The sequence below is a fragment of the Ambystoma mexicanum genome, chromosome 9, assembly GCF_040938575.1.
Source record: "Ambystoma mexicanum isolate Mex_15411 chromosome 9, UKY_AmexF1_1, whole genome shotgun sequence".
NCBI lineage: Eukaryota > Metazoa > Chordata > Amphibia > Caudata > Ambystomatidae > Ambystoma > Ambystoma mexicanum.
The window spans coordinates 551,977,610-552,005,355 of NC_090931.1; the positions used below are offsets into that span (position 1 = coordinate 551,977,610).

The 27,746-nt window shown below is 44.8% G+C and overlaps 1 protein-coding gene across 12 annotated transcripts in view; it reads right to left on the reverse strand.

The window, feature by feature from the left end:
- Window positions 1-27,746, reverse strand: part of YPEL2 (yippee like 2) — a 318,063-nt gene that overhangs the window by 159,477 nt on the left and 130,840 nt on the right. For all 12 annotated transcript variants that reach the window (XM_069615144.1, XM_069615145.1, XM_069615135.1 and 9 more), the window contains one exon: window positions 13,550-13,872. In XM_069615144.1, coding sequence (XP_069471245.1) covers window positions 13,550-13,666 — 117 coding nt within the window. In that variant the 5' untranslated portion in view covers window positions 13,667-13,872. The remainder of the gene's footprint in view (window positions 1-13,549; window positions 13,873-27,746) is intronic.

The window sequence follows — 27,746 nt, forward strand, 5'->3', positions numbered from 1 at the left end:
CTCCCAGCCACCCACCTACCCCCAAGACAGTTACAGTGCTAGAAAGCAGCCATCACCAATGCCTAGGTCAGTAAACAAGCTACACAGCAATACCAGCAGCATGCAGATATGCCAGTAATCATGCTACACCATTCCACATAAACCACAAAATCACTGTACTACTATGGCAAACATTTCCGCTATACTCACTGAGCACCACAAGGTGATGTCAGCCTAATCATTGCTGTTGTCAGATGTATTTTACTCACGGCCATCATGTAGGTGCAGGTCTGTTTGTCATTAGGATCAACGACCAGTGCCACTATTGATGCACTGATCAGGATTCATCCCTACATTATTTTTTTTGGTCACATCATTAACATTATTTTTTTTATTTTATTTTTATTTATTGTTGTTTTTAGTTCTATTGAACTTTTACAACAGTGCATATAGAAATAGATCAACATATACTCATTAAATTAACTTAAATATCACCAAGCATCAAATCGAACATTCAAGAGTTCATCCTGTATAAAAATATACATATACATTTTCCTACTCACATCTACAAACCTATACGATTATTTTATCATGCATCTATGTGATCACTTATAAATAGCTCATTCATAAAAAACTAATCTAAAAATCATGCTCATATGGCAACAACTCCTATGCAAATAATTTGCATCATCATGAGAAGTACATTCATGATTACCAATGGACGTCATCAGTTATACTTTTAACCATTAGCAGCAGATTTAAAGAAGACCTATGCAACTGACAAAACATTATACAGGGCAATGCCCAAAGCTTCCGACAAGGTATTTAAACACATGTTCCAAAAGTGGATTGTGGCCACCTAGTCAAACTGATGGTAGTAGCGACTGTACCTGCATCTATATAGGTACTCTATGTTTGGACACTCGGTTAGTACATGTTTCATAGTCTCTAAGTTGTTCTCAACTTCACATATACGGCACATGCGTTAGTTATGTGCTAATTTCCATTGAGATCCATGCATAGCTCTGACTGGTAATTGATTAATTCGCATCAGTAGACAGAATCTACGGACATCAGGGCTAGTGCATACAATCAAGTACAGCTGTGGACGGAGGTATTTGTGAACAATGCCCTGTTTATTAATAACATTAATCACTTCCCCCCAATGACCGTCTCATGCCCATGTAGAGTTCCCCCATTAAGATTGGGGATATATTCAAGTAGTCCCCTATTCTCATCAATTGGTGATTGCAATTAAGTATCCAGTTGGATTTGACCCTAATGTTTGTCCCATAAGGAATTCCAACATTATTCAGCTGTTTCCATCAGTATCCGCCTCATGTTCTTCAGGGCCAAACTCGAGAAGTACCACTTTTAATGGATTGTGTCCTCACACAGATTCCTCATCTTTGACACATCTTGTTGCAGGTTCGGAAAAATGTTAGACAGCAGAGGGTGCTGTGTGGCATCAAGTCGATGTCCCTCAACGGTATCCATCCCAGTGATCAGAAGTGATGATGAAGATTGTATAAATAGCACGCACTAAGCCAGGTGCCTCAGTTTCGTTTTTCAGCATCCACAGCACGTTCTCGGAAAAGTCTGGCTCGCCCCAGCGATTCCTTCTATGTATTTCTTTGAATTCTTCTGAGTAGGTCTACTCCGAAAACGGGTTTTAAGAGGTGTGCTGACTAACTCAAAGATCGATCCCAGATCCGCACAGAATATGCTTCTGGTGCCTTGGTAAGGAGCCAGCCGTCCAGTGGTCGAAGTGTACGAAAATAAGTAGTGGAACTATGTTCCCTGTTGGCATACACCTACTCCCCACAAACCCCATTGCAACACCCCCTCCCATACACAATACAAACCCCCAAACACATGCGCCCGCTTCTTGGGGAACGTTCAGTGAAGTGCACTGAAAGTGCAGGTTTCAACTTCTTCCTATAGTTTTATTTTAAAACTAAACCATTCCGGAACGGTTTCTTTTTAAAATAAAAAGTATAGGAACAGTTCATTTTAAAAAGTAGAGGAGCACCACTCCAAACCGCTCCCGCTCATTTTGACCAGTGCCGACGTCATTGAGTGTGGCTCCTTCCAGTCGATGACTACCAAGGCTTTGAAAGAGGTTTAAACTCGCCCTAGGTCAGTCAGTTTCCAAATCTCCGTCCACTACTCTGAAGGCAGAAATTCGGCAGGCGACAAATCAGAGAGGCATAAGAAACGCTCCAAACACTAAGAGGTCGAGGTCTAGGAGAAATTTGCGTCATTCTTCATCCTAGTCTTCACAAAAAAGATTGAAGAGACTACTCCTTGCCTGAAAAGAGACAGGTGCGTTTCCCAGATAAGTTTGCATTGGCAGCCGTTGGGAAGCGTTCCCTTAGGAAATTGATGTTTTTCGAAGGTGTGCCCTTACTGGTCCCTCGAAAGAGGAAAAAAAGGCTAACAATCCCACTGTGCCTCCAAAAGTCAACAGTGAATCATTGGAGGCTTCAACCAGCTCGCCCAAAAGTCTGAGTCAGAAGACCTACGAGATGCCTACTCGAGTAGCACGACAGTGTCGACCACAGGGACATTTAAGCCAAAGACTTCAGTCTCTTCATTATCGAAGGACTAAACGTCAAAATCATTGATGACCACTCCTGCTGTGAATAAGGAGTTGGTGAGGAACTATGGATCCTCATCTATGGACCCAGACTTCCTCTCCAGGCACCCTACTCTAGAATGTTTGGTGGTACAGGTGGCTACCACGTCTTCTAAGGCAGTTGCTTACACATAAATCCCATCTGATAGCGATGACAATAAATATGACATGCTAGCAAAAAGGGTGTTCTATGCTGGGAGCATGGTCCTTAAGGCCATCAATGCATCTTGCGCCTTGGCAAACTATACAAATCACTCTGTGGAATGTAATTTCCCAGGCAGCAGCCCGGAAGGGGAGATGAGAGATAGTTTCAACAACATCATTATTGATGGCAAAGAGGCAGCTTTTCAATCACTTCTATTAGGTCTTGGTGCTTTGGTCCGCGTTGGTTGTTCTATGGGCTCAAGTGCAGTCATCAGGAGGTTTGCACGGCTGTGCAAGTCGGGATTCGCTCCCAATGTTCAGTAAAGGTTTTTAGACCTGCCCTTTGGTGGATCCAATATTTTTGTATCAAAGGTCGAAGACAGCTTAGAGAAACTTCAGGCTTCTAAGGCAGCTGTGAAATCTTTCAGAGCAGCCATCCGTCAGCCACAACACCCGCCTTCCCAGGCTTGGAGAGGATGTTTTTTTTGTTTCTGTTCTTTTGGACGAAGAGGGTGAGGTCAAGCTGCCCAAAGAGTGCAAAGCAGATTATCAAGTGGCTTGAGGCCATGGAGGAAAGGACCACTCAGGCAGTCACCTTCTCACTACCCTCTGCCACAGCCACAAAACCTCAGAGTGCTTTGCACACAAGACTCGGTGGGAGGTAGGTTGACCCAGCATCTCAAAGAATGGCGTTACATTACTTTGGATGCTTGGGCACCTGAGACAGTGGCTCAATAGTACCGTTTAACATTTCTAAAAAGCCTCCAGATTGCTCCTTGGGAGACAATCTCTTCGGTAACCAGATCCACTCCTTTTGCAGGCGATGAGTACTATAGGGGAGCAATACCAAGGTTGGTACGCCACCTATTTTCTGGTTCCCAAGAAAAACAGGACTGCGAATCATCTTGGACCGGAGACGCTTGAACAAGTTCCTCAGGAAGGACCGATTCAAGGTGGTCACTCTTTCACAAATCTTCCAGGCCCTTCCACTCCACGTTTGGATGGTGTCACTCGATCTTCAGCATGCTTACTTTCATGTGCCTATACATCCCTAGGCACAGAAAACTACCAGAGGTTCACCATTGGCAGTTCTCGCTATCAGTTTCGGGTACTGCCAATCGGGCTAAACTATGCCCAGAGTGTCTTCACCAACATGATGGCAGTGGTGGCAGCAAATCTAAGGAGGGGGGATTCACATCTTTCCCTAGCTAGGCAACTGGCTGATCAGAGTTTGTTCTCCCGGACAGGCTCTGGAACATCAACAGCGCCTGTCGCTCTCCACAAACTGGGCTTCTCCCTCAACTTCAAAAACTCTCAGGTGACACGTCCTGACAGAAGCAATTCATTGGGCAGTCCAGGACTCTTCCTCGGGGAAGGCTTTGCCAACCGAGTTGAGGGCATAACATATCTTGCAGATGGTGACGAGGATTCAAAATTCCTAACATCTACAGGCTTTTACTGTTCTGAGGTTGCTGGGCCTCATAGCATCTTGTATTTTCCTGGTACAAGAAGCCTGCCTAAGTACGAGGTCTCTTCAGTGAGATCCCAGATCACAATGGTTACAATTCTCAGGCAGGATGAGAGACTTTCTTCAAGTCCTGAGCAAGGTTTCACAGAATCTCCTTTTTGGGAACCCTGGCCAAAGATAACAGTAGTCATGGTTCTCCCTTTACGGGATGAAGATCTCCCATGAGCGATGTTAGGAAAGATTTCCATTTCATGTGCAATTTTCCCTCCAGTTTTGTACCCCCCAACTTTTTTGCTTTGTTTAAACACCATAGTCTGACTTTACCAGAGGAGCACAGCCTTCTGCTGCACTCCCCTGGGTTTTTTCGCTCACTTCTTATTGGGAAACTGACATGCCCTTAAAGACAGTCAGTACTGGGAGACTGCTTCCCTTAGTCCTTGTCAATGTTGCAACTTTTCTGCAACATGTTACAAGTGCACAGAGTACCTTACAGTGCACTTGGGTCTTCCTGTCATTTCTAAAGGCCCTACTTACTCTAGAAGGATTTTTTAGGATAAGTGCAGATGTGCCTTGGACAGGGCTGGTAGCAGCTTATCTTTTCATATATTTTTAACCCCTTCTTGCCAGGTCAACCGCGATTTCCGTGTTTGGCACATTTAGGTGGCCTGGCTCCAAAATGGACACTCCACGAGGTCGTTTGTCCTGTCCTTTGGCCATCTTGACCCTTCACCTTCCCCAACCCGGGTCAGTCCTAATTTGGGCATGCATTTTCCTGCGAAGCGCCAAGCTTTCACAAGCTTCTGCATGCCTTGAGTGTGCGCCCCCAGGATGTGGGATGGACTGTCTAGTTCCAATACACATCCTGGGTGTCAGAGAGTCTGGTGTGCTGTGAATGCCTGGGACCATTGTGGTCCATGATTGGTCCACGTATGGTATGCCTGTATGTGAGCAGATCTCCCATTGGGTCCTCTTCGTTTTGGCGTGAAGGAGATTTTGGATAAGAGAAGGCTCCAAACACCCATACCATGTCGATCTCTGGTGTTCTCACTGAACGAAGGATAGGATCCAAGTATCCTGAACCTATGAAGCCGAGTCGAGGAACGGCTGGTGACCTGCTGGAAGGTTTGGCACCCAGAGCCCGCTGTCGTCCTGTCGGACCACTCTGCATCTGGTCGTCCTAGGACTGCGAAGACGCTTCGACCCATTGTAATAGTGGAAACAACTATTCTCTGCACCTTCATCAAAACCTGCAAGAAAGCCTTTTCGGAAGCGTCCCTGGGCCAACCAGTGGGTTTACCAGCTTATGCAGGAGTTTTGCCCTGATACCGCCGCCGTTTTGAGGAGGCCCTTAAACTTTGTACATCACAAGCTCCGTGTTCGCGGCACTCTCAAACTGAATTTCATACACTTGGCGTTCCCAGGTCTGGAGTAAATTGAGTGCGCTCGAACCGGAGTATACGTGGTTACCATTTCGCCCAGCCGTGGTGATGAACTTTGCAAGTCCATTGCAGCTGTGGTCCTCTGTGCCACTGTCCCGTAGGGAAATCTACGCTGAAAGCTGCAGAGCCATGGGATTGCAGCATTTGAACTTGCAACCGAAGTGGACTCGACTGCAGAAGTTTGGTCCGGAGTACACCGGGGGTCGGTGAGTAATTGCAACCCTCACCAGAGGACCCTAGTGCATCCAACCATTTTTACGCACGAGTGGCCCAGAGGGCCCCTCTCCTTTCCACAGCTAATGCGAACTAGCAAACTATTCTCGAACTCTGAAACCTGTTCTGCCCTGTTGGGGAGACCCTCCACGAATAGTGGGAACTTATTCTTCATCTCCTCACCCATCTTCCTTAGCTGCTACAAACCCTTGAAGAGATCCCATTTTGCCCATCTGCATGCGCCAGTACATTTGAGCAAGTACATTTGAGCAATAGGCTCCACTCTTCCTAGGGATTGGACTGCCTTTCAGTTAGGATTGTGTTTGATGCAGAAGGGACTAAAGACTATTTGAACTGCCTGCTTCCTTCCGGGTTTAGGTTGTGGACCCATTTGGTGCATTCATCCTTTAAACCCCATTGGTCTTGTATATATGTGTATAGATAGGATTGTATTGGTTTAATAGTATTGCTGTGATTTTTATATTGTGTGTTGAATTGCAAAGGCCTTGGAATAAATATTTTTTATTTTTGATCTAATCAAAAATACAAAAACATTTATTCCAAGGCCTTTGCAATTCAACACACAATAAAAAAAATGACAGCAATATATATATATACACCCGACTGGGAGTGATTTGTAAGTGTCCTTTACTCTGTGTGCTCATTGAGGTCTTTCAGTCACCCTCACCCCTCCTGAGACCTAGTCTTGACTGCCGCCAAGCTACCTTGATTGGTCTGGCTTGTCCAGAAGGTTAGCCTTTTCCAAGAAACTAGGCTGGCCTTCTGCGCCTCTGCCCACCAGGTCAGAGTTCAGACATCCGTCTTAACAAGCGACCTCATGATCAGCAGTCTTTGGTCCCCATCAAAATCCAAACTGCACAAACCTTTTAGAGCTGAGGGCAATCAGAATAGCACCGATTGCCTTTCTGCTTTCTATACAGGGGAAGAATGCCCTGATAATAACGGGCACCACAGTGGCCTTGTATTACCTCAACAAAAGGTGGTTTAGGGTCACTACCACTGCAGGGAGGCAATGTAGCTCTGATTTTGGGCACTACAAAACAAAATCTCTATTGGCTGTTCATCTAGTCATGAGTGGGAATTAGCTTAAAAAATGCTTTGAGATATTTGCCCTTTGGAAAACCCTGCAAGTTGATTTGTTCGCATCCAGTATCAACAGGAAATGTGTCATGTTCTGCTCCAGGGAATTCCCTCAGATAGCAGCTTGGGGTGGGGTGGGGGGGGGCGTGGAGGGGCGTTCTTAATCTACTAGGAATGTCCAACTCCTTTACATGTTCCCAACAGTCCCAGTCATTCCTCTTGTAATCAGGAGGTTGTGGAAGTTTGTGAAGTCCATAATCCAGATTGCTCTGGATTAGGCCAGGAGGACGTGGTACTCAGACCTTCTAGACATGCCCATCTACCCTCCATTCCATCTTCCCTAGAGAACTGACCTACTCTCACAAGAGGAAGGCTGTCTTCACCCAAAAATCAGAACTCAACCTTCATGTCTTATTTCCGTTTACAAAGATTGGAAGCTCCCAGAAGACGTGATGGAGGTGTTGCTTTTGGCCAGAAGACTTGCAACAAAAGCGCTGTAGAGCTGCCGTTGGAATACATTTTGCAGCTGGTTTAGAGCTAAAGATATGATCCCTTCACTTGCAATACACCAGCAGTGCTTTTATTGCTGCATCACGCCCACCACAGGGCTACAGGTGGCTACTGACAAGGGTTACCTGGCAGCATTCTCCATCTTTAAACGCACGCCAGGCTCTCATTTTAAAATACCCATTGTGACTCATTTCCTCAAGGGACTGACAAATATTTTCCCACCAGTCCCTTTCATTGTCCTGGAATGGGATCTGAACTCCATTTGAACCTCTCCACTCATGTCCACTCAAGTTAACAACCTTCAAGACAAATCTGTCTGGTAGCCATCACTTCTGCTCGCAGAGTGAGCTACAAGTTCTGTCATATAAACCTCGTTTCACTATATTTTCCAGAGAGAAGGTGGTTTTAAGGGTCTGTCCCTTCTTCCTTCCTGAGGTGGTGTCCGAATTCCATCCGACACAAAAAATTACCTTGATGGAATTTTATCCACCACCTCAACCTTTCAAGGAGGAAGAGAGGTTGCATAGACTTGACCCCAACAGGGTTCTATATTATTACATTTCGAGGTTGGCAAATGTCAGACAAGATCATCAACTTGTGAGTTATACTGAACATAGAGTAGGAAAGGCCGTGACTAAACCATCTTTGTCAAATTGGATCATTGTATATTTCAGAATGCTATTCTATAGCTGGGAAAGAGGTCCCTGAAAATCTAAGGGCAAATTCCACCAGAGAAATGGCAACCACTTCGGGTCTGCAAAGAGGTTTACCAGTGCAGGACATTTGTAATGCTGCAACCTGATCTTTGATACACACTTTTTCAAAACATTACTGTCTGGACACCTCGTTTGGTCAAGACGCTACATTTGGGAAAGCCGTTTTGCACAACATAAACCAGTAATAACTATTCACTGGGACCACCTCTGTCTATGAAACTGCTATGGGAGTCTATCAAAGATGAGGAATACGTTGGAGGACACAATCCATTAGAAGAACAAATGTCTTCCTCCTGGTAATGTTGTTCCTGCCACAGATTCCTCATCGGCTATGCAGGAGGGACAAATTAGAAATAAGGCAACGGGCGCAGTGCATGCCATTTATACCATTATCGACTTCACGTTCAAGTACAGAGATGGATACCGTTGAGGGACATCGTCTCTATGCCGCACAGCACCCTCTGCAGTCGAATATTACAAAGACTGCAAGCAAGATCTCGTTAAATCAAAGATGAGTCATCTGTGGGAGGAATATCCAGTAGAAGGAGCATTACATGGGGCAAGTAATTTGTTTGACCTGGAGTTGGATAGCCTATCAGGTTTTGTGTTAAGCAAAGCTGAAACCGGACCTGCATTTGCTTTGCATTACTAAAAGCTGCAGCTATTTGGGTGAGTCTTATTCTGTTCGGACATGTCTCACTACCTTTTCTATTCACATAGGCATGGGAGTAGATTGCATTTCTTTAAAAAACCTCCAAAACACTTTAGGCACACACATGGCCGGTGAAAGGAATGGGCTGCTTGTCGACCACCCAGAGCCTCAATCTCCTGGTGGCCTCACAAGCCCCACTCACTTCTAGAGCAATCAATAGTAGAAGATTGACCTTAATGCCACACACTGTCAAGCAAGGCATTAGGGCCATGCAAATGGCTTAACATTCCTTGTGCATTTGAAAGGGCGGCACAGTGAATTGTGAATGACAGCGAGTCTCCCAATGTGCTGTTAAGGTTTGTGTGATAGCACTGACGGGGGCTTATGCATCTGTAAGACCCCACATAGTTCCAACAATTATCCAAAATCGGCATCTTCTTTGAGTACATTGAATGTAATCACAAAAGGGCCCCTTGTTAAACTGACCAATGGAAAAGGATTACAAAGTGGCTGATATGTTCTGAACAAAAACGAGGCACTCGAACAAGGGCAAAAGTGCCTCAAAGGGGTCCTACGGAGTGTTACTAAGGTCAAATGTGTTGCAAGCAAAGAGAATCTAAACCATTGTGATCATCATAGCACATCCAGAAGAGAGGTCACCATAGATAAAGTCTATCCTTAGAACTCAAAACATACACAACGTAACCCCAAAAAGGAACATGTGCTCAGAATCAAGAGACTCTAGCAGGACATTCCATCAACTTTCAATGTCTGGCAAAAAAAATAAGAGCAGAAAGTAACTTATCTACCAAGTCGCTGCTTCTGAACTAACAGACAGCCACAAACAGATAGATACAGGTATGGTCATATTAAAGGCACCGAAAAATACCTACTCAAGAGTTTCCTTTAAATGTCTGGAATTCAACAAGTTAGGTGTGGAGATTTAAGCGAATGAACTGAGAGAGCAGAAGTATAAACTGTTATTGTCTGCAAACATATTGTACGATCCTGGACAAATTAATCTTGTGCCTTTGCTATGCCGAAACCGTAAGCACTCGCACACATGCCAAATGGCCACAGAATAAACTACGTCAGACATGTCGCGGCTATGCCATTTGCTTTCTTCAGCAGTTTTAAGACAATTGATGATGGATTTTCAGAACAGAGCTTTAGGTTTGGGGAAGGCACGAGAGAAGACAAGGTGCTTGTTATTCCATAATAATCTATTCCTAGATTTAACAAAATCACTCAACTAGGAGGGTGGCATGCAGACAAAGTATGGCCTTCAGACATATTGGTGGTTAAACCTTCTGACTCTTAAGAGATGCAAAATAACCAGACTTCTCATTACCTAATCTAATCAAGCCCCCTGCTTACCTCCCTATCCCCATTTGCAGACCCGAGACTAAGGAGACCGCTGGGCGTTGACCAAGAAGCTGAGACAGGAATTTAGTGTCCCCCCATCCAGTCATACAAATTAAAATCTGCATGGTTTCCAGTGCTGACCCACCCGCTCAAGTTTCTGCTGCTTCAAAGTTTAAATTGTGGTTTTTAATGAAATTCACTAGAAGCTAATTTATTCAAACGTATGTGGAAGTGAGGCATGATTTCTTGGCAGCTGCCACAGCAGTTCTCCTCGTTTGATAAAGTGGATAATCTCTGGCCTTTACCTAACAAACTACTTTAAACCCGTTTAATTTGTGCAGCCGATCGGTCCTTGCAGGGCTCTAATGAGTTGGCATTAGGTACTGGCCAGTGCCTCTGAAGTCGGCGAGAGGGAACAGGTGGAGCCCTATCTTTGTTAGCGATCTGGGTCTGAATGCCATCAACTATAGACCAAATGAAACGCTGTACAATATGTTAATGTTAAAGGATATTTGTACCGTGCACTATCACCACTGGAGTGGTCCCCTGGCGCTCTGAAAAAGGAAGGGAGGAGGTTGAGTTAGTGGGAGTAAGCTGGAAAAGTGCAAGAGAGCAGTGGTGTGCTGTTGGCAGCCTCAGCCCGGTGGGTCCGTTGGCTGGGCTTGGGGTGTTTTGCGGTCGGTAGTCGTTGTGTTCTGTTGTGCAAGTCTATGTGTGGTTTGTTTTGTTGTGGCATTGTAGTGAAGTTTGTGCGGATTGCTGTGGTTTAGGCTTGTGGTTGTGTTTGGTTAGAGTTTGAGAGGTGTATGCAGAGGGATGAAATTGTTAGTGGATTGGTTAGTTGGCATTGCTGTCTTTTCAATTATGTCTAGGTGTGATGCTTGCTAACATTCACTATTTTATCTGGGTGCAACACTTGCTAATTTTCAATATTCTGTCTAGATGGGAGGCAGGCTAGTGATCGTGATTCCATCCAAGTGTGGCACATGCTAACATTCACCATCTTGTCTAGATGCGACGTAGGCTAAGGTTAAGAATTCCATCCAAGTGTGGTGCATGCCAACATTCACAATCCTGTCTAGATGCGACGCAAGCTACAGTTAAGAATTCCATCTAGAGAAAAAAGGCTACAGTGGGCACCAATAAGAAACTGTATAGCAGGATAAGTCATCCATGCCTCTAGCACACCCCTCTTCAACCATCGTACCAATCTTTCCGGCCGTGCGATAAGAAATCCAGAGGAGGCAACACGTCAAACACATACTTGGTTGTTTGACAACGGCACTAAATAATCTTTACTCTGGGCCTCATTACGACCCTGGCGGTACGGAGTGAACGGCGCCGTAAAAGGTGCCAGCGGCGTTCACCCCGTACCGCCGCATTACGAGTTCCCCTCGCGGGACACGGTAAGCAGGCGTGCTTACCGGGTCCCGCGAGGGGAAGAGGGAGCCAACAACGGGCCATCTCGTAATGGCCCGTTGTTTGCTCCCTCTCCCATTCCCATTCAGCCCTATGGGGGCTGAAATGGGAATGGGGAAGGACCGTGTCTGGGTCCTTGGAGGGAGGAATTACCGGGCCTTCCGAACTTGGCATGGCCTGGTAAGTCCTCATTCCGAGGACCCGGACGTGATTTTGGCGGCAGCCATGCCGCCAACAGCGGCATGGTTACCGCCAAACTCGTAATGACGGCCACTGTGTTTGATTTCCTGACTTCCAGCCTGCCTGCTCTCTATGTCTTGGTTTTGTTTGTTCTTGTGAGCACTCTGAGGCCTGTGGGCGATTTTGCGCTATACAAAAACTAATCTAGAGAGATAGGGTCAGGTATTGCCTAAAATTACAAATAACCTTGAAAAGAGATGTTTCCCTTTGTATCGAAACGAATGACCTAGCAGACATGGTCGAGTTTCCTTACCTGGCATGAAAGGGAGCAAAATCCACTTAAAAAACACATGGTCAATATAATTAATCATCAATCAACACAGACGAAATCAAATTAAAATAGGCCAATGCAAGTTCCAATCCGAAAGTCCTTGATTCTTATGCATTAATTTGATTCCATCATTCTAATGGCAATCTGATGCAAATCTCATACAATATTCTCTAGATTGATGGTTCCTTTCTGAGTATTACAAAGCCAATAATTTAACTCCACATGCATTAAACTGGTAATCATATTCAAAACATGTGGTGGTAGTGACAACTGCAGAATCGGGACTCATTTTTAGGCTGGGGAGCCCTGCAGAGCCTCATCTCAAGAGCGATATAGAGCCATCTGGCGAAAAGCCCTGGGCTACTTCAAGCCATGCAATTTGCATGCACATACATTCTAGTATGTAAGGCATGCTCTTTCTATGAGAAGGGTCCACTTTTGACGTTAGTTTGAGACCAAGGACCATCTTAGTACCACATTGTCCTTTTGGCAGTGCTAAGAAAATGGCAAGCCCATTAATAGGTTTAAAGCAACATAAAATATCTAGTGCAGTAATAGTGTAGATGGAGTTTACAGTCAGGAAGTAATATTCACTGCTAAGGATACAATGTTGTATTTTCAGCCCAGTGAACAGTGCAAGTAGGACATGAGGTACTAAGCAATGAAGCTTGTGCAGTTAGGTTTACATGACTAGTGGCCAACTATATCAAAACTCTGCTTCACCATTCTAAAATGTTGTGATCGGGGGCAAACCACTTCATATTTTTGTGCCTCATGTGCAACATTGGTTCTAAGGGAGTTTAAACACCATTAGCACCCAGGGCTGAGGGGGAAGCCACTGAAGTTGGCAAGCACGCATGCTGAAACCTACAGTAAAGCCCCACCATGGAAAACATTGTTGTTGAGTGCACATTAAATCATTTACATTAGAAATCCGGGGAGAAAAGGTAATCAAGCCCTTAAGTTGGGGGATGCAACAAAGTATGAACACCTAGCAGCCAGGAAAAAGAACATGGTCTTCTATCCAGCATGGGGCATTCTGGCTCTTGGCAGTGAGGCCAATTTAAATTGGTGACAGAATGCATTCTCCACACAATGGTTGACACATAAGGTGCTTGCACTTTCTATTCAGGGGGCCTTTCCCTTTCTGCCCCACAATCTAGTACTGTGAACATCTGCATTGACAAAAATAAAGTGATTGCTCCCTAAAAAAATAAAAAAAATAGTGCCTTCCTCTAGTCCAGGGCTTGTGATATCTAGCAAGTGTGGAATATACAACAGAACTGCGCTACATACTAATAATTAGGTTAGCACCCCAAGAATGGCTAGAATTCTGTGCTAATAGAGCAAACAACCCTGAGAAGGACAAATTCATGGAGAAGATAGCCACGTACCTTGGAGATGAGCTCGTCGTGGTTGGCAAGGTGCGCGCGACAGTGGATACAGCTGTATGTCCGATGGCAGGAGGGCAAGTATGCCTGGAAGGTTTTGGACCTGGTCATCTTCACCATCGGGGCCACTGAGCGCTGGGTAAATTCAGGAGTAACCCACGAGGCGCTCCCGCAGGAAGGATCGCACGGGAAACAGCGGAAGACGCAGGTAAAGGCCGTGGTTTGGCAGGTTGAGGGTGTGGGGCAGGCTCCACACACTGGGGGGGATACAGCTTTCACCGGGGTCAGGGCACCTCGACCCAAAGTCCACCACCACGTTCACAGACCTATTGAACAGGAGAAAAAGCAATGGTGACCTTGTTAGTGTACCATACATACCAGCATGACAATTACAATACACTTGTAAAAAAAAGATAAGAATGGGAATTTGACAGTATATTACAGAAAATCACAATTTAGATTAGCAATGCGGAACGCATGAAGCACTGCTGTAGATAACGCACACAAAAAAATACTTAAACACACCGCAGACACCTCTTCAGATCTGCACACCAACATTGCAACAAAGCCCTGCTCCTCTTCTACATTAGTCCTTTATCCCCTCCTCACCCCCCCCCTCTCTCTCTCTCTTGAAGATCGTGAAGCTCCAAGAACCAGTGAACACGGCAGATGGTGGGATACACAAGACTCCATAGCAGCGCATAACGGGGAATAGAAGAGAGTTCCATTCTTTTTCCGGGAAGGCAGATTTCTGGCTGGCCCAAGCATCTTTAGTGACTTTTAGCAACAGCAAAGAAACTCATGTCGACTCAGCCTCAGTTTTCTTTACTAGAATCTCTGGAGCGCTGCCTGGCTGGGGAGAGCCATCTGCCTGTAAAATGAATGAATATGTGACAGAGGAGGGGCAACGATAACGCAATTCCAGGCGATTGCATTGGTTGCTAACAGGAACACAAGGGACACCATTTTGTCCCCAAAAGAGTTCATTCTGCCACATCGTAAAGAATCTTCTTATTCTGAGTGTTAACTTAACTAGTGTTAACTTCATCATCAATGACTCCAATTTGTGCATTTAAATCACAGTGAGATTACATCATTTGCTCAGGATCATACACTTTTCGTTGAGCAGGGAAGTCAGTATTTGAACCCACTCTGCAATTTAGGCACTTGAATACATACTGCCCGTGCTCCATTTGGTACACATTTAAGTTTTTTTAAATCAAGGACAACAATAAAACTCTTCTAGATTTTACTTGTCAATTACATAAATCAAAAATCAAATAGTTAAACAATCTGACATTATGAAAATCCCTATAGAAAGAAGTTAATCCCAAAGAAAATAATGTTACCTTATTTTTCCATTCAGGTTGTGGAAAATAAGTCCCAGAAAACAAAAAACGTGAGCATGGTAAACCGGTTTTACACCACTGTATTAGTAGCAGTTTCAAACACACAATGAAAGAAAACGTAATAAGGTCACCTGGATAAAGAGATGGTTTGTCACAAACTTCCAGCTTGCTGTTGTGCATGATAAGAACATTTGACTATCGACGTAAAAGCAAACTTTTTTGCATGTCATGGTGGTAGACATAGTGTATATAAACTAATCTTTAAAAGTGAGCTTTAATGGGTTACTCACTTAAACGGTCTTGGAAACAGATATAAATTTGGTAAGGGACTGGAGCCGTGTGGGGCCTTTCATTTGGAAATACCCTGTCACAGTGCCAATTGACCAAAACATCTATACAGAATATTAGGATGGAGTTCATCCTAGGGTGGATTTTGGGAGGCCAAACTATTATGCTGAGCAGGAAGATACTGAAGTCTAGCCAAACCCAATCAAGATGGGTAGTAGAGCAGCAAGGCTTAAGACTCCAGAGGGGTGGGAGAGTGGTATAGGACTACAGTTAGTCCACACAGTGTGTATTTTAAAGGCCTAATAAAATGTTGTGTCACGCTTACATATACATTCACCCTTCGGAGAAGATAGATGTAGCATAGTATTCAAAACCAGTGTTAAGCAGGATAGTAGTCAGATGAATAAAATACAGGAGCACTTTTGAGCAACACTAAACCAAATCCCTAGCACTCAAAAGTCCAACCCTGAGGTGGTTTGGGGGCTTGTGCTCTACAGTCATCAGTTGCAAAGTTCTACTTTTCAGGAAGGTGTACTAGGTTATTGGACAATGCCAGGGTGTGTGACTAAAAGTTCACAAAAGCAAGGAAAGCAACTCCCTCAATCCCACTACACTAGGATAAGCCTAGGGGAGGTATCCTTGACCAGATCACCCCCGATATAGGCGAGGAAAGAGGGATAGGACTTTACAACCATGTAGCACTCTAGAGGATAGGGTGAACAGAGGCGGGGGACAGAGGCATGTTATAGAGCTTGTCAGTCCACCAGTTGGTCCAGGGACACCCCCTGAAAGCTTCAGAAGGAATGGATCCTCGAGTAGGTGTTCTAGACTGCTTGTACCCACTGGTCCTGGGATCAAAGCACTGACATTGGTATTTATTGAGATCAGGCACAAGAGCAGGGTTTCACAAGGACTTCACTGGAGTTGGTCAGCTGTAGAAGTCGTCCTCGGGTCGTCAGCGGGTGCACTTCTTTCTAGGGGTTTTGGCTCCGAAGATCTATCAAATGGCTGCAGGAGTCCTGCTTTTATCCGAGATCTGGACTGGAAGCTCGCCCACATCCACCAATAGTAAGGAACTGCACCATTCAAATGGTTAGTGGCTATCCAGTTATGGATAGCCGCTGTCCATAATTTCTGCCCAGCACCAGACTCAGGCACCTGGATGCCGCCTACTGACCAGTCAGTCCCAGCCCCCACATTCGGGCTCACACACAAACTGCCACTTTGCCTGGGGCTTGCCCTAGGAAAGGGCTTCCCACATATGGCAAACCCAGGCCTGGGAGGGCCTGAAGAAGGTCCAGAGAAAAATATGGCCATTGGATAGGCAGAAATCTGATGGCAGGGCCATCTTAGAGTGCTAGCCACTCTTAGTAGCCATTTGTGGTAAATGGAAAGGTGCACGAATAAAAAGTTCAAAATATGGTAGAACAAACACCCACAGCCACCAGCGCAAGCTGGGATCATTGTAAATGTAAGAAAAAAGCCACAAAGGAAAAAGTTAAGGATACAAAGTATCCTTACCACACTTCTCTTTAGGGTGATGTGTACAGTTGTAAAAATACAAGAAATGCATAAAGGGTGACATTCATTCAGAACAGATGGACAGTTCAGTTTCCCCACAAGAATAAGTAAAAAGACAAGGGAAGTAAAGCGGAGGACTTTAGTTACCGCCAAAACGTCTCATTAGGAAACAAAAAGAAAAAAAGGTGTCCCATACAAGTCTGACAGGGGGGGCAGCAAAACAAATAATATTTCCTAAAACATGAGGCGCTGCTCAGAACAAAATAAATGTGTTACAAAAGTAATTGTGAGTCAGTTCCGGTGCTGTGGTGCCCTGGATGCAGTAAATCTGCATTTTGTCCTGCTCGTACCAAACTCTGAAGGTGTGCAGGTCCCTTCATCAACCACCCAGAATTTGAGTGTGTGGCAGGAGGGAGTGGGACAGTTCAAACCTTTGCTCCAAGCGATGTTATATTTCAACCCAAAGCAGCTAATGCATATGGAGGGCCATTTGCACCATAAGTACAGTTCCTACCTGCTGCAGCACAATGTTGCACAAGCAGGACGCTTACACGTATCTCTCCAAAACCCTAATACAACTTTTTTTATCAAAAAAGCTGCACGTGTTCTAGCTAACAATCCCACACTCCCCATAAAAAACAGTTACTACGTACTATTTCCTTGAACTAAAAGCACACCTCTATGTATGCAATTTACTGTAGGTTTGAATTGTCTGTTGAAATTGAATTGGTTCACCTCGCACACAACTGTATCCATGATTAAAAACAGGTTCTGTCATCAATCATCTATAACCCAGTAGAGAAATGAAAGCTTGAGTTGGCCCACGTCAAGTGTGATATGTTTTGCCAGGTCGCCCCCTCCCCCCCTCCACACCTCCAACAAGTGAATTCAGGTACTTGTAGGCCTGAGTTTATAATACAAAAAATACAACTACGGTACAAGAAAATAGAATTACACAAGCCTAACATTTTATTTGCAAAACATCTGAATACTTAACCAGAACTTGAGAACTAGGTCTACATATGGTAAAATGAGTGTTGATATGTAGTACTTCAATGACGTTATCCTGAGTTTACGTTTGCTCAGTGTATTGGGAAATTTGGGACTTACAAGATCAAGAACTAGAAAGGAGGTGAATGTCAAGTGCAGTCGTTCTTACTCCCTCACCTTTAGGACTATGCTCATTTGATTGGAGCAGATCGGCATTTCCTATGAGGTCACTCAAAAGTCGCACTTTGAGATTGAGCCCCCTCCACACAACACGGAAAATCTAGAAGAGGACACATGGAGAGAGTACCAATTTAACGTGTGCCAGAGAACTACACAGACGTTATATTGGTGCAAAAGAAAATATGCAAAAAAATAAATAAAAACAGAATTTGTCATCTGAAGCCTAAGCAATTGCAAACAGTGGAACCAGAAACCATGGCATCAAAGTCTGGCTTTCACACTTGACCAATCTATGTGATCCCAGGCAGATGCCCCTGGCAGATAAAGAAAATGAAGCCCATGTAGGCAAACTTGAGATCACGTAGAAGTGATTCTGTTAAGAAGGTATTGCAGTAAATACTCTGCTCGTACATTTTTTAATCATAGACTCTATTAATAATTATTTATATTACTTTTCTCACAGGCTGAATGGTTTCCTAGTTTGCTCATAGTTCCCCTGACAGTGCGTTGAAATAAATGATGTGCCATCGTGTTCAGTAGGCAAGAGGGAGTGTCTGGGGCATGAGTCTTGACTGTGCAGGCAGTGCGCCAGCACAATTTCTTTTACTCCTTCCTCCCTCTCCACCTCACACCATTGCCTAAGTAACTGTGGCTAGGACTACTACACCTCCTACCCAGTTTTGAGCGGGAGGGACGCTGGTCTTACAAATTTAGTATATCACTCCCCACCCATCACTGACACCATCCGGGACAGGGCAAGTGGTGATGCCTCTTGCACAAACATGTGTCTGCTGAGGAGATTGGGGAAACATTCACCCCTTGGGCTTAATCTCATAAGCACCTCTTTGCTGCTCCCCCACTTATTAGGCAGTAGGGAGCAAGCCATCACAATGTTGCTCATTTAACCAGCCGTAAAAGAACGAAATGCTTTGTCAGCTGACGCGAGATACAAACGTGTGACCTATAACTTACACACAGATCTCTGCAGCAGGTACAAACGGTTGTACCTGTGGCATTACCGACTCAGCACAGGTGAAAAACGTGGGAAATCTTAAAATAAAAAATGTAAGGTTTTGAATTTATCATGACTACTACTACTAGTATCAGGTAGTCTTTCATACTATTGATACAAGTCTGTCGTCACAGAAGCGTGACAAGTATATGAAAATGCGTCTGGCCTACACCTTTCGGTGGCAGGACAAGAATGCAGCCTTGTTCCCCCACTCCACAGGGAAACAAGCAACCCCAGTCATGTTCCAACCTTGTGGTTTAGCGGTTTGGAGTAGGCTGTTCACATTGGTGGCAGGACCAAGACTGATCTTGATAAAAGGTAGGCTGCCCATTGCAAGGCCACTGGTTAGGATATATTCAAAGCCTTCCACCAATTAATTAATGGTTTTAGTTTACTCCCAAAGCAAGGTGCCTGCTCAAGTGTGGTCACTTGTTTGCTACACCTGGGGAATCAAGCTGCACCTCACCAATGTATGACCAAACAGTGAAACATACCTGGGGTTGTCAGTTTCCTCGATAAAGTGAAAACAGCCTAGCAGTTTTGGCTTGGCCATGCCACCTTGCCTCGGGTCATGCCACCAGCCAGGTTTGCCAATGCCCAGATCACTTACCTGTAATCTTCATTACATCTAGTCCTCTTCCTCGACTGATTTTACTTGGTTTGTCTTCCCAAAGCCCCTCCACCCCTCCAACCCCCACCCCATGAAATAAAAAGGGGCAGATATACTCACAATCCTTCTGTTATATGCCAAAGGTCTTTGGGGAATCAATTAAGTCAGGACAGGGAGGGAGGAGCAGGATAGGTGTCAAGTGTGTGGCAGGGACAGAAAGACACTAAGACTATGGGTAAATAATCAGATAATTGCCACCACATGCTCTCTCCCTCATCCAAGTCCTTACTTTCATGAATTGTACCAAATACCAGAGATTGTCCAGACAAATAAAAGAATTACAGAGTGGCCCCTAGAAAACCCAATGCACTTACACTCCAGGATTGCAGAATTGAGAGGTCTTAGTGGAAAAGCAACTAGAGGACTGGGGTGTGTGGTATGTTGTGATGGAGTAAGGGGGCTGACGAGGGGTTCTCATTTTGGCCATAGACTTAATAACTCAAAGTAAACCTGCCCTTCCCCAACTCTAGAGGAGTTGTCCCTACCTCAACAGAAAATACTTAGGTTGTCGTCAGGATGTCCGTCAAAACAAAAAGGTACCGTCCTCTGTCCAAGCCAACTACTGTATACCTGCCACTAAAAACAAAACCACTCAATGTTTCCAAGTTCTTCTTGATAAAAGCACCACGAGAAGGACTGCCTTCTCCTGGTGAAACCATCCAGTCTTGGTTGATTGAATAGTCTCTTGTGAAAGGGTCTGTTTTACCAAAAGCACTAGGGCCAGGAGAAGGACTCCCTTTTCCTGGTCTACTTGGGGACGTTTTCAATACTGTTTTTTGATATTATCTTGAACACATTTTTGAACGTCCTTTTACTTCCTCCCAAGGACTAATGAACAACTGGGTAAATCTCTTTTCAATTGTTCTTCTTACTGTTAGCCTCTTAGAGCTCCTTGTCTCTTGACTACAGGGGAAATTGCTCCCAAATAGATCTTGGGCTTTTTTTATCCCTTTCCTGCAAGTTGGATTTCCTCCTTTGATGAGGAAGTTCACTCCAAAGGCACTCTTGCCACCGCTGTGACGAGGAAGTTCTCTCTTGATGTATTCTTTACTTTAAAAGTAGGCTTGGTATTTAGGGAAGCTATCCCTAAGAATCGCTTGCCTTTTTCCTCCTTGAACATCAGCACCAGTGTGCCAACTTCTATATTCAAGGAATACTTGGCTCTTGGTATTTTGTGGATCACTGTGATGAGGGAAACTTCTCCAGAATAACAATTGATGCTTTATCAAATATTCCCCCGGACCCCATCCAGGTCTCCCACAACTCCTGTTACCTTGGCTGTGGTCGGAGTGTGTCTCTGGTTCTTACTGAGGTCTCAGGTCAGAATCTCGCTCACACAAGTCTTTTGCATGTCTTTCTTCCTTGGTTCCAGTTTCGGTGCGGCTCTGTGGCACTGTTCTGCTTGCGGCAGTCTGAGCATAGTTTCTGGACCACCTGTTCCAGCTACCGGAGGTCGTCCAACTGACGTGTGGATGTTGGAGTCAGATCCGTCCTGACCCACAAAGAGCCTCTCTGCCTGCTGCTCGAGGTTCTTTCCCTCGAAGGCAGATTGCCTCTTGGTAAGTCCACTTCTCTGAATTAAAATCTCCCTGATCGGTATCTCAGGCAGCCAGCTTCCCTCTCCGCGGCTGCAGGCCAACTGCCTGTTCACCCGAGACACTGAGTCGTTCTTCAATCTATACTTAATACAGCAGAGTCCACCCCTGCATAACATCAAAGTCCCTTTCCAGTTGTTTAGAGGTCCTCTTCATACTTCCTCTAATCCCCATCAGAGTCTTTTGGCTATTCATCCTAAGGTTATTCAGTGTCCGGACATTTCGTCGAAAGACATTTGGTCGACGTAATTTGATCGAAAACCAAATGGTCAAATTTTTTATTTTATTTATATATATATATTTTTAGGTTTTAGCTTAGGGAAAAAAAGGTTTTTTTTAGAAAAAAAGGGAGTCGGGGGGACCCCCCCCCCAAAAAAAAGTGAAAATAAAAAATAAAAAAAATTCGACCATTTGGTTTTCGACCAAATGGTTTCGACCAAATGTCTGGCAACCGGTTATTCTTCATGTTTCCCTACATCTTCATCAAATTCTGTTGGATCTTTCAGGTGACAGAAGAAACCTTACACCAGCACACAGTAGTACTCTCAGGATGGTTATTGGACAGTTTAACCAGGGTCATGTGTTGTAAGGGAAAGGGTTTAGTGAGGTTATTCGCAGTATGGGAGTACTTATTCCCATGAGGGGAGTCGCTCCCCATGAGGTTATCCCGCATGTTACCACCCTTGGAGGGACTTTTGGGTACCAACCTCCCCTCAATAGTCGCATAAGAAAGGGGGTCGCCTCTGGGGAGAAGTGACGAGACCCTGTGAATCGTCACAGGTGACAAAATTGTGAGAAGATATCAATCACAGGGCCCCTCTCACCAGGATGTGGCCATCCCCTTATTACATTAGTAATGCGCTCTATTGGCCCTCAGGCATTAAGGCGCAGACAAGACAAGGACAGGTAATACAGTGGGACAAAAAGGCACATCTTCCAACCAGAGACAGGAGGGAAAGAGGCATATGGGGACAACCAGAGTATGTACAGCTGGGTCAACCCTAGATATCAAATCGCAAGTGATATTAAAACATTGAAGTAATGGTAGATAGAGGTTATAACGAGAGGTCTCTTATTTTTTATGAGGAAATTAAGCGAAGAGATGGGTTTTAAGTTCTTTCTTAAAGAGTTGCAAAGAGTTCAAATTCCTTAGTCTGACTGGAAGTTTATTCCACAGAAAAGGAGCCCTGACGTTGAAAGTCCTTTGCAGTCCTGCTTCTAGACTGCACTATCAGGTTATGTGTTCCGGATCTGAGGGATCGCTGGTTGCATTTCTCTTTTATGTGACTTTGTAAGTATATGGGCATAACTTGTAGCCTACACTTAAAAGTGATTACCAGCACTCTGAAGGCAATCTGAGCTTCTATCGGAAGCCAGTGAAGAGATCTCTTAGCCTCTGTTATGTGACTATACTTGGGAAGTCTGAGAACTACTCTGACCACCCAGTTCTGAACGATCTGCAATCTGCGTAATTCAAGTTGACTAATGCCTAGCAGAAGACTGCAGCAATAGTCCAACTTTGCCCCAATTATTGCCCTTGCAATAGTCTCGGCTGATTCCTGAGATATCATAGGCCTCCGGTGAGAGAGTAGCTTAACATAATACGCTACTCCCGTAGAAACATGAGCCTTCATACTCAAAGCTGAGTCCAAGGTTACCCTAAGATTTTTGTTTTCGGTAAGGGAGAGATGACATCATCCCCTAGTTTGAAGGAGCTATATGCTTGATCAAGATTTTTTAGAGCCTTTGAACTACCAACAATCAAAAGCTCTGTCTTGCTACGGTTCAGAGCAAGGAAGTTTTCCAACATCCACCTTTCTATTAAAGTGAAAATTCTATTTACCTCGACATTGAGTGTCACCTGCGTAATTTGAAAATAAGACCCTCTCCTCCTCAAGCATGAAGAAAAACGGCGCCATAAATAGATTATATAGGCAAGGCGACATGCTCGCCCCTTGGGGAACTCCGTATAGCACCGACATAGGAGTGGCTTCCGCAGAGGCCAAGCAGGCTCTGCTGCTTCTATGCTCCAGGAAGAACTGAACCCACTGAGCTGCTGAAGCAGAGAGATTAGCCACTTCTTGTAATCTAGGAATGAGAAGAACAAGATACTTACCAACTGGTAACGTTCTTTCGATTGGATGTTCCTCCAATGTATTCCTCATCTTTGATGTATTCCATCCAGCTTCAGCTGCTTCGGGATGTATTCCATCCAGCTTCAGCTGCTTCGGAAAAAAATTTCAGCAGAGGGCGCCGAGCCGATGGTCCCTCGAAGGCCTCCGTCGAGGGTGACGTCATCGGGTGTATAAATAGCATGCGCAGCGCCCGTTGGCCTCAGTTCTGTTTTTCCCCCTTTCATTATCTATTTTCCACTGTGCAGACTGTGCCGGTAGACAGGTATTTTGCCTTGCGAGAGTTGGAGTGGCAACAGCCTGGGAAAAATCTACAGAGGGGTAGGTTGGGAGGGCGATGAGGAATATGTTGGAGGAACATCCAATCGAAAGAATCTTACCAGTTGGTAAGTAACTTGTTCTTCGAGTGGATTGTGTCCTCCAACGTATTCCTCATCTTTGATAGACTCCCAAAGCAGTAAGGATTAGATTTTTTTTTTTTTCTTTTTTTAAATATCTTCAGATGGCTGAGTATAGGACTGCTCTACCAAAATTTAGCTCCTTAGATTGGGAAGCATCTAGGTTGTAGAATTTTGAAAAAGTATGCAGCAATGACCAAGTCGCTGCTTCACAAATGGACCTTATAGGAACATCTCTTTGCAGGGCTGTAGACGAAGCGATGCCCCTGGTGGAATGAGCCCTTAAACCTTCTGGTGGGTCTTTTCCCGCCAGTCTGTAGCATTCCGAAATGCAAAGCACAATCCAGCGTGATATTGTCTGTTTTGTTACCGATTGACCCAATCTTTTTCCTGTGTAGCCAATGAGCAGTTGGTTGTCCAATCTAAGCCTAGAGATATAAAAGCTTAAAGCTTTTTTTGGATCCAACCTGTGTAATCTTTCCTCCTCCTTACTAGGATGGGGTGGAGGATAGAATGTGTGTAACACAAGTTTTTGATTTAAGTGAAATTCCAATGCCACTTTTGGTAAAAATGAGGGTTTAACCTTCAACACAACTCTGTCCTTATGGAACACAGTATAGGGTGGCCCAGAAGACAGTGCCTGCAATTCGCTCACTCTTCTTGCAGATGTTAAAGCAACTAGGAAAGCAGTTTTCCATGTTAGTAATCTTAATGGACACGTGTGCAAAGGCTCAAAAGGAGCACACTAAGAATTTTAGGACCAAATTGAGATCCCAAATCAGTACTTGAAATGGGTGAGGAGGAAACACATTAGTGAGTCCTTTTAAGAATTGTACTATCGAATGAATTTTGAAGTAGGAGCATTCTTCCGACGAGCGCTTGAAGATGGAAAGCGCCGCAAGATAATCTTTAATGGTTCCAACATTTAGACCTCTATGTGCTAGGGTCAGAAGAAAAGATAGTACTTCCGGAATAGAACATAGAAACTGATCTACATTCTTTTCTCTGCACCAGTTGCAAAACTTTTTCCAACAGCAACGGTATAGAGACTTTGTTGCTGGTCTTCTTGCCGAAAGCAACACCTCCATAACATCATCTGGAAGGTTCCAATCCTTGTATCTCAGCCTTTCAGATACCAAGCATGAAGGTTGAGCGTTTTGACCTCTGGGTGGAGAACCTGACCCTCCATTTGAGAGAGAAGGTTCTCTCTCTGAGGAAGACGTACTGGAGGACAGATGGACATGTCTAGAAGGTCCGGGTACCACGTTCTCCTGGCCCAATCCGGGGCAATTAGGATCATGCGGCTCCCGAACCGTCTCAGTCTCCTGATGACCTGAGGAATGACGGGAATCGGAGGGAACGCACACAATAGTGGGAAATTCCACTCCACTGCGAACGCGTCCCCCAGGGCTCCTCTCGGGGGAAATTCCCTTGAGCAATACCTTTCGGTTGATAACAGTCACAAATAGGTCTACCTGAGGGGTTCCCCAAAGGGCGAAGATCTCTAGAATTACTTCCTCAGCCAGTTCCCATTCATGGGACACTGTGCTCTGCCTGCTCAGAGCATCTGCCGTCATATTCTCTTCCCCGGTTAGGTGAACTGCCATTAAAGAGATTCCAAATAACACAAGAAACAACAATAAACGCTGCATAAGAGCTGGCATTCTTCACCTTCAATATTTGCTAACTTAGTGAGATACCTTTTAAGTCAGGGCAGATGTATCTACTCCTTCCCTGATCCGCATCATATTTATGCATGAATCAAGAAAATAAATGCCACACCAGCCATAACATTTTGGTAAATGATTATTAATGTGATATTGGCACACTGCAATTTGCATAAAAAAGAAAAATTATATATACACACACATGAAAATTTTGATGTACAAGGCATGAAATGTAAGTACACTAAATGAGGTCAAGAACCTCGTTGCACGTTCCTGTTGTTTAGGAGGAATAGTAAAGAGCCAGAATTAGAAAAGGCAAAAATGCCGGTGAACAGAAACCCAGTGCTGGAGGGGAAAAGGGAGTAGGAGTAAAAGAGTATCAAAAGGCAAGTATCCCTGAGTTGAGTCAGGTCAAAAAGGAAAAGATTGATGCAAAAAATGTTTTTGATTAAAATTGGAAGACTTTCATGCACAAATATGATGCGGATCGGGGAAGGTGTAGATACATCTGCCCCGACTAAAAAGGTATCTCACTAAATTAGCAAATATTGAAGGTGAAGAATACCAGCTCTTATGCAGCGTTTATTGTCGTTTCTTGTGTTATTTAGTATTTGCAGTGCCCAGCTGCTTCCCAAAAGGGCACCCCAACTTCTTTAGTGTTCAGGTTAAAGAGATTCCTTCTTGAATTGCCCAATACCAGAGTTGCATTGCCTCTCTGCACAGAGGTAGTGACCCTACACCTCCTCTTTTGTTTAGATAATGCATGGCTACTGTGTTTTCCGTCATTATCAGGACATGCTTCCCTTTGACAGATGGCAGGAAAGCCTTCAGCGCTAGTCTGATTGCTCTCCGCTCCAGAAGGTTGATGTGTAGTTTGGACTCCGATGGAGACCAACGACCGCTGATTGTCAGATCGTTGGCATGAGCTCCCCACCCTTTAGTGACCCCCGTCACTACTGTAATCTCCGGCCATGGCTGCTAAAAGGGTTCTCCTTTCAGAATATTCTCTGAACAAGTCCACCATAGAAGATCCTGACAAACCTTGTTCGGAATCTGGAGAAGATCCGTCATTCGACCTGAGAACTGGGACCATTGAGTCTTTAGAGCCCATTGAAGGGATCTCATTCTCAGGCGTGCCTCTGGCACCAGAAAGATGCAGGATGCCATGAGGCCGAGCAACCTTAAGAAGTCGTAAGCCTGAAGATTTTGGGTGTTTTGTAATTTGGAAACCATCTGAAGAATGTCTTGAGCCCTCGACCTGGGAGGCAAGCTCTTTCCCAGGGATGTGTCTAACACAGCTACTATATATTGGAGCCGTTGAGAAGGTGTCATTTGTGACTTCTTGAAATTGAGGGAGAAGCCCAGACTGGAGGAAATGGCAGGTGACTTTCAGGTGATCCAGTGCCTGTTTGGCAGATCGTGCTCTGATCAACCAATCGTCCAGATAGGGGTAGACATGAATCCCCCCCTCTCCTGAGGTGTGCTGCCACTACTACCATCAATTTGGTGAAGACCATCGGGGCGGAGGTCAATCTGAATGGAAGGACTCGAAACTGATAATGTGAGTCGCCAACCACGAACCTCAGGTATTTTCTGTGTTTGAGATGAATCGGCACATGAAAATAAGCATCCTGGAGGTCCAATGACACCAACCAGTCCTGAAGCTGAAGGATCTAAGAAAGAGTGACCATCTTGAACTTGTCCTCCCTGAGGAACTTGTTCAAGTTTCTTAAGTGCAGGATGAGTATCAGTCCTCCGTCCTTTTTGGGAATCAAAAAATATGGGGAGTACCATCCCATGTTCCTCTCCGGTGCAGGTACTGGTTCTATAGCACCTTTCTCCAGCAGGGTTAGAACATCCTGCTGTAGGAGCGGGTCCGAAAACTTCAAAGGGTGTCTCCCTGGTGGATTGCTTTGAGGTTGCGTTAGAAAAGGAAGGCAGTAACCTTGGGCTATTATTTCTAGAGCCCAAACATCTGAAGTAATGGCTCGCCATTCTTGCAGATGCTGTGACAGCCTGCCTCCTACAGGTGTTTTGTGATGCAAGTCCTCAAAGTAGTTTTGTGGCGGTTGCTGCAGCAGCTGATGGCAAAGAGGCTGTAGCTGGAGCTGGCTTTGCACATTTTGCTCGTCCACCGCGTGTGGCCTTTCTTTGGCCCCTTTGACTGGCCATTCCTCTCATTCTTCCATATGAGGAGTAGTAACGATAGGATCGTCCCCTCCAAGATTGATTTGTCGCACAAAAGGGCTGAGGTTGCCTGATAGCAGCTCCCAATGACTTGGCAGCTGCCTTTGAGGTCTGCAACCTCTCAAGGCTCTCGTCAGCCTTGCTGCCAAAAAGGTGAGACCCATCAAAGGACATGTTCAGAAGACGGTTCTGTACGTCTGGTGCAAAACCC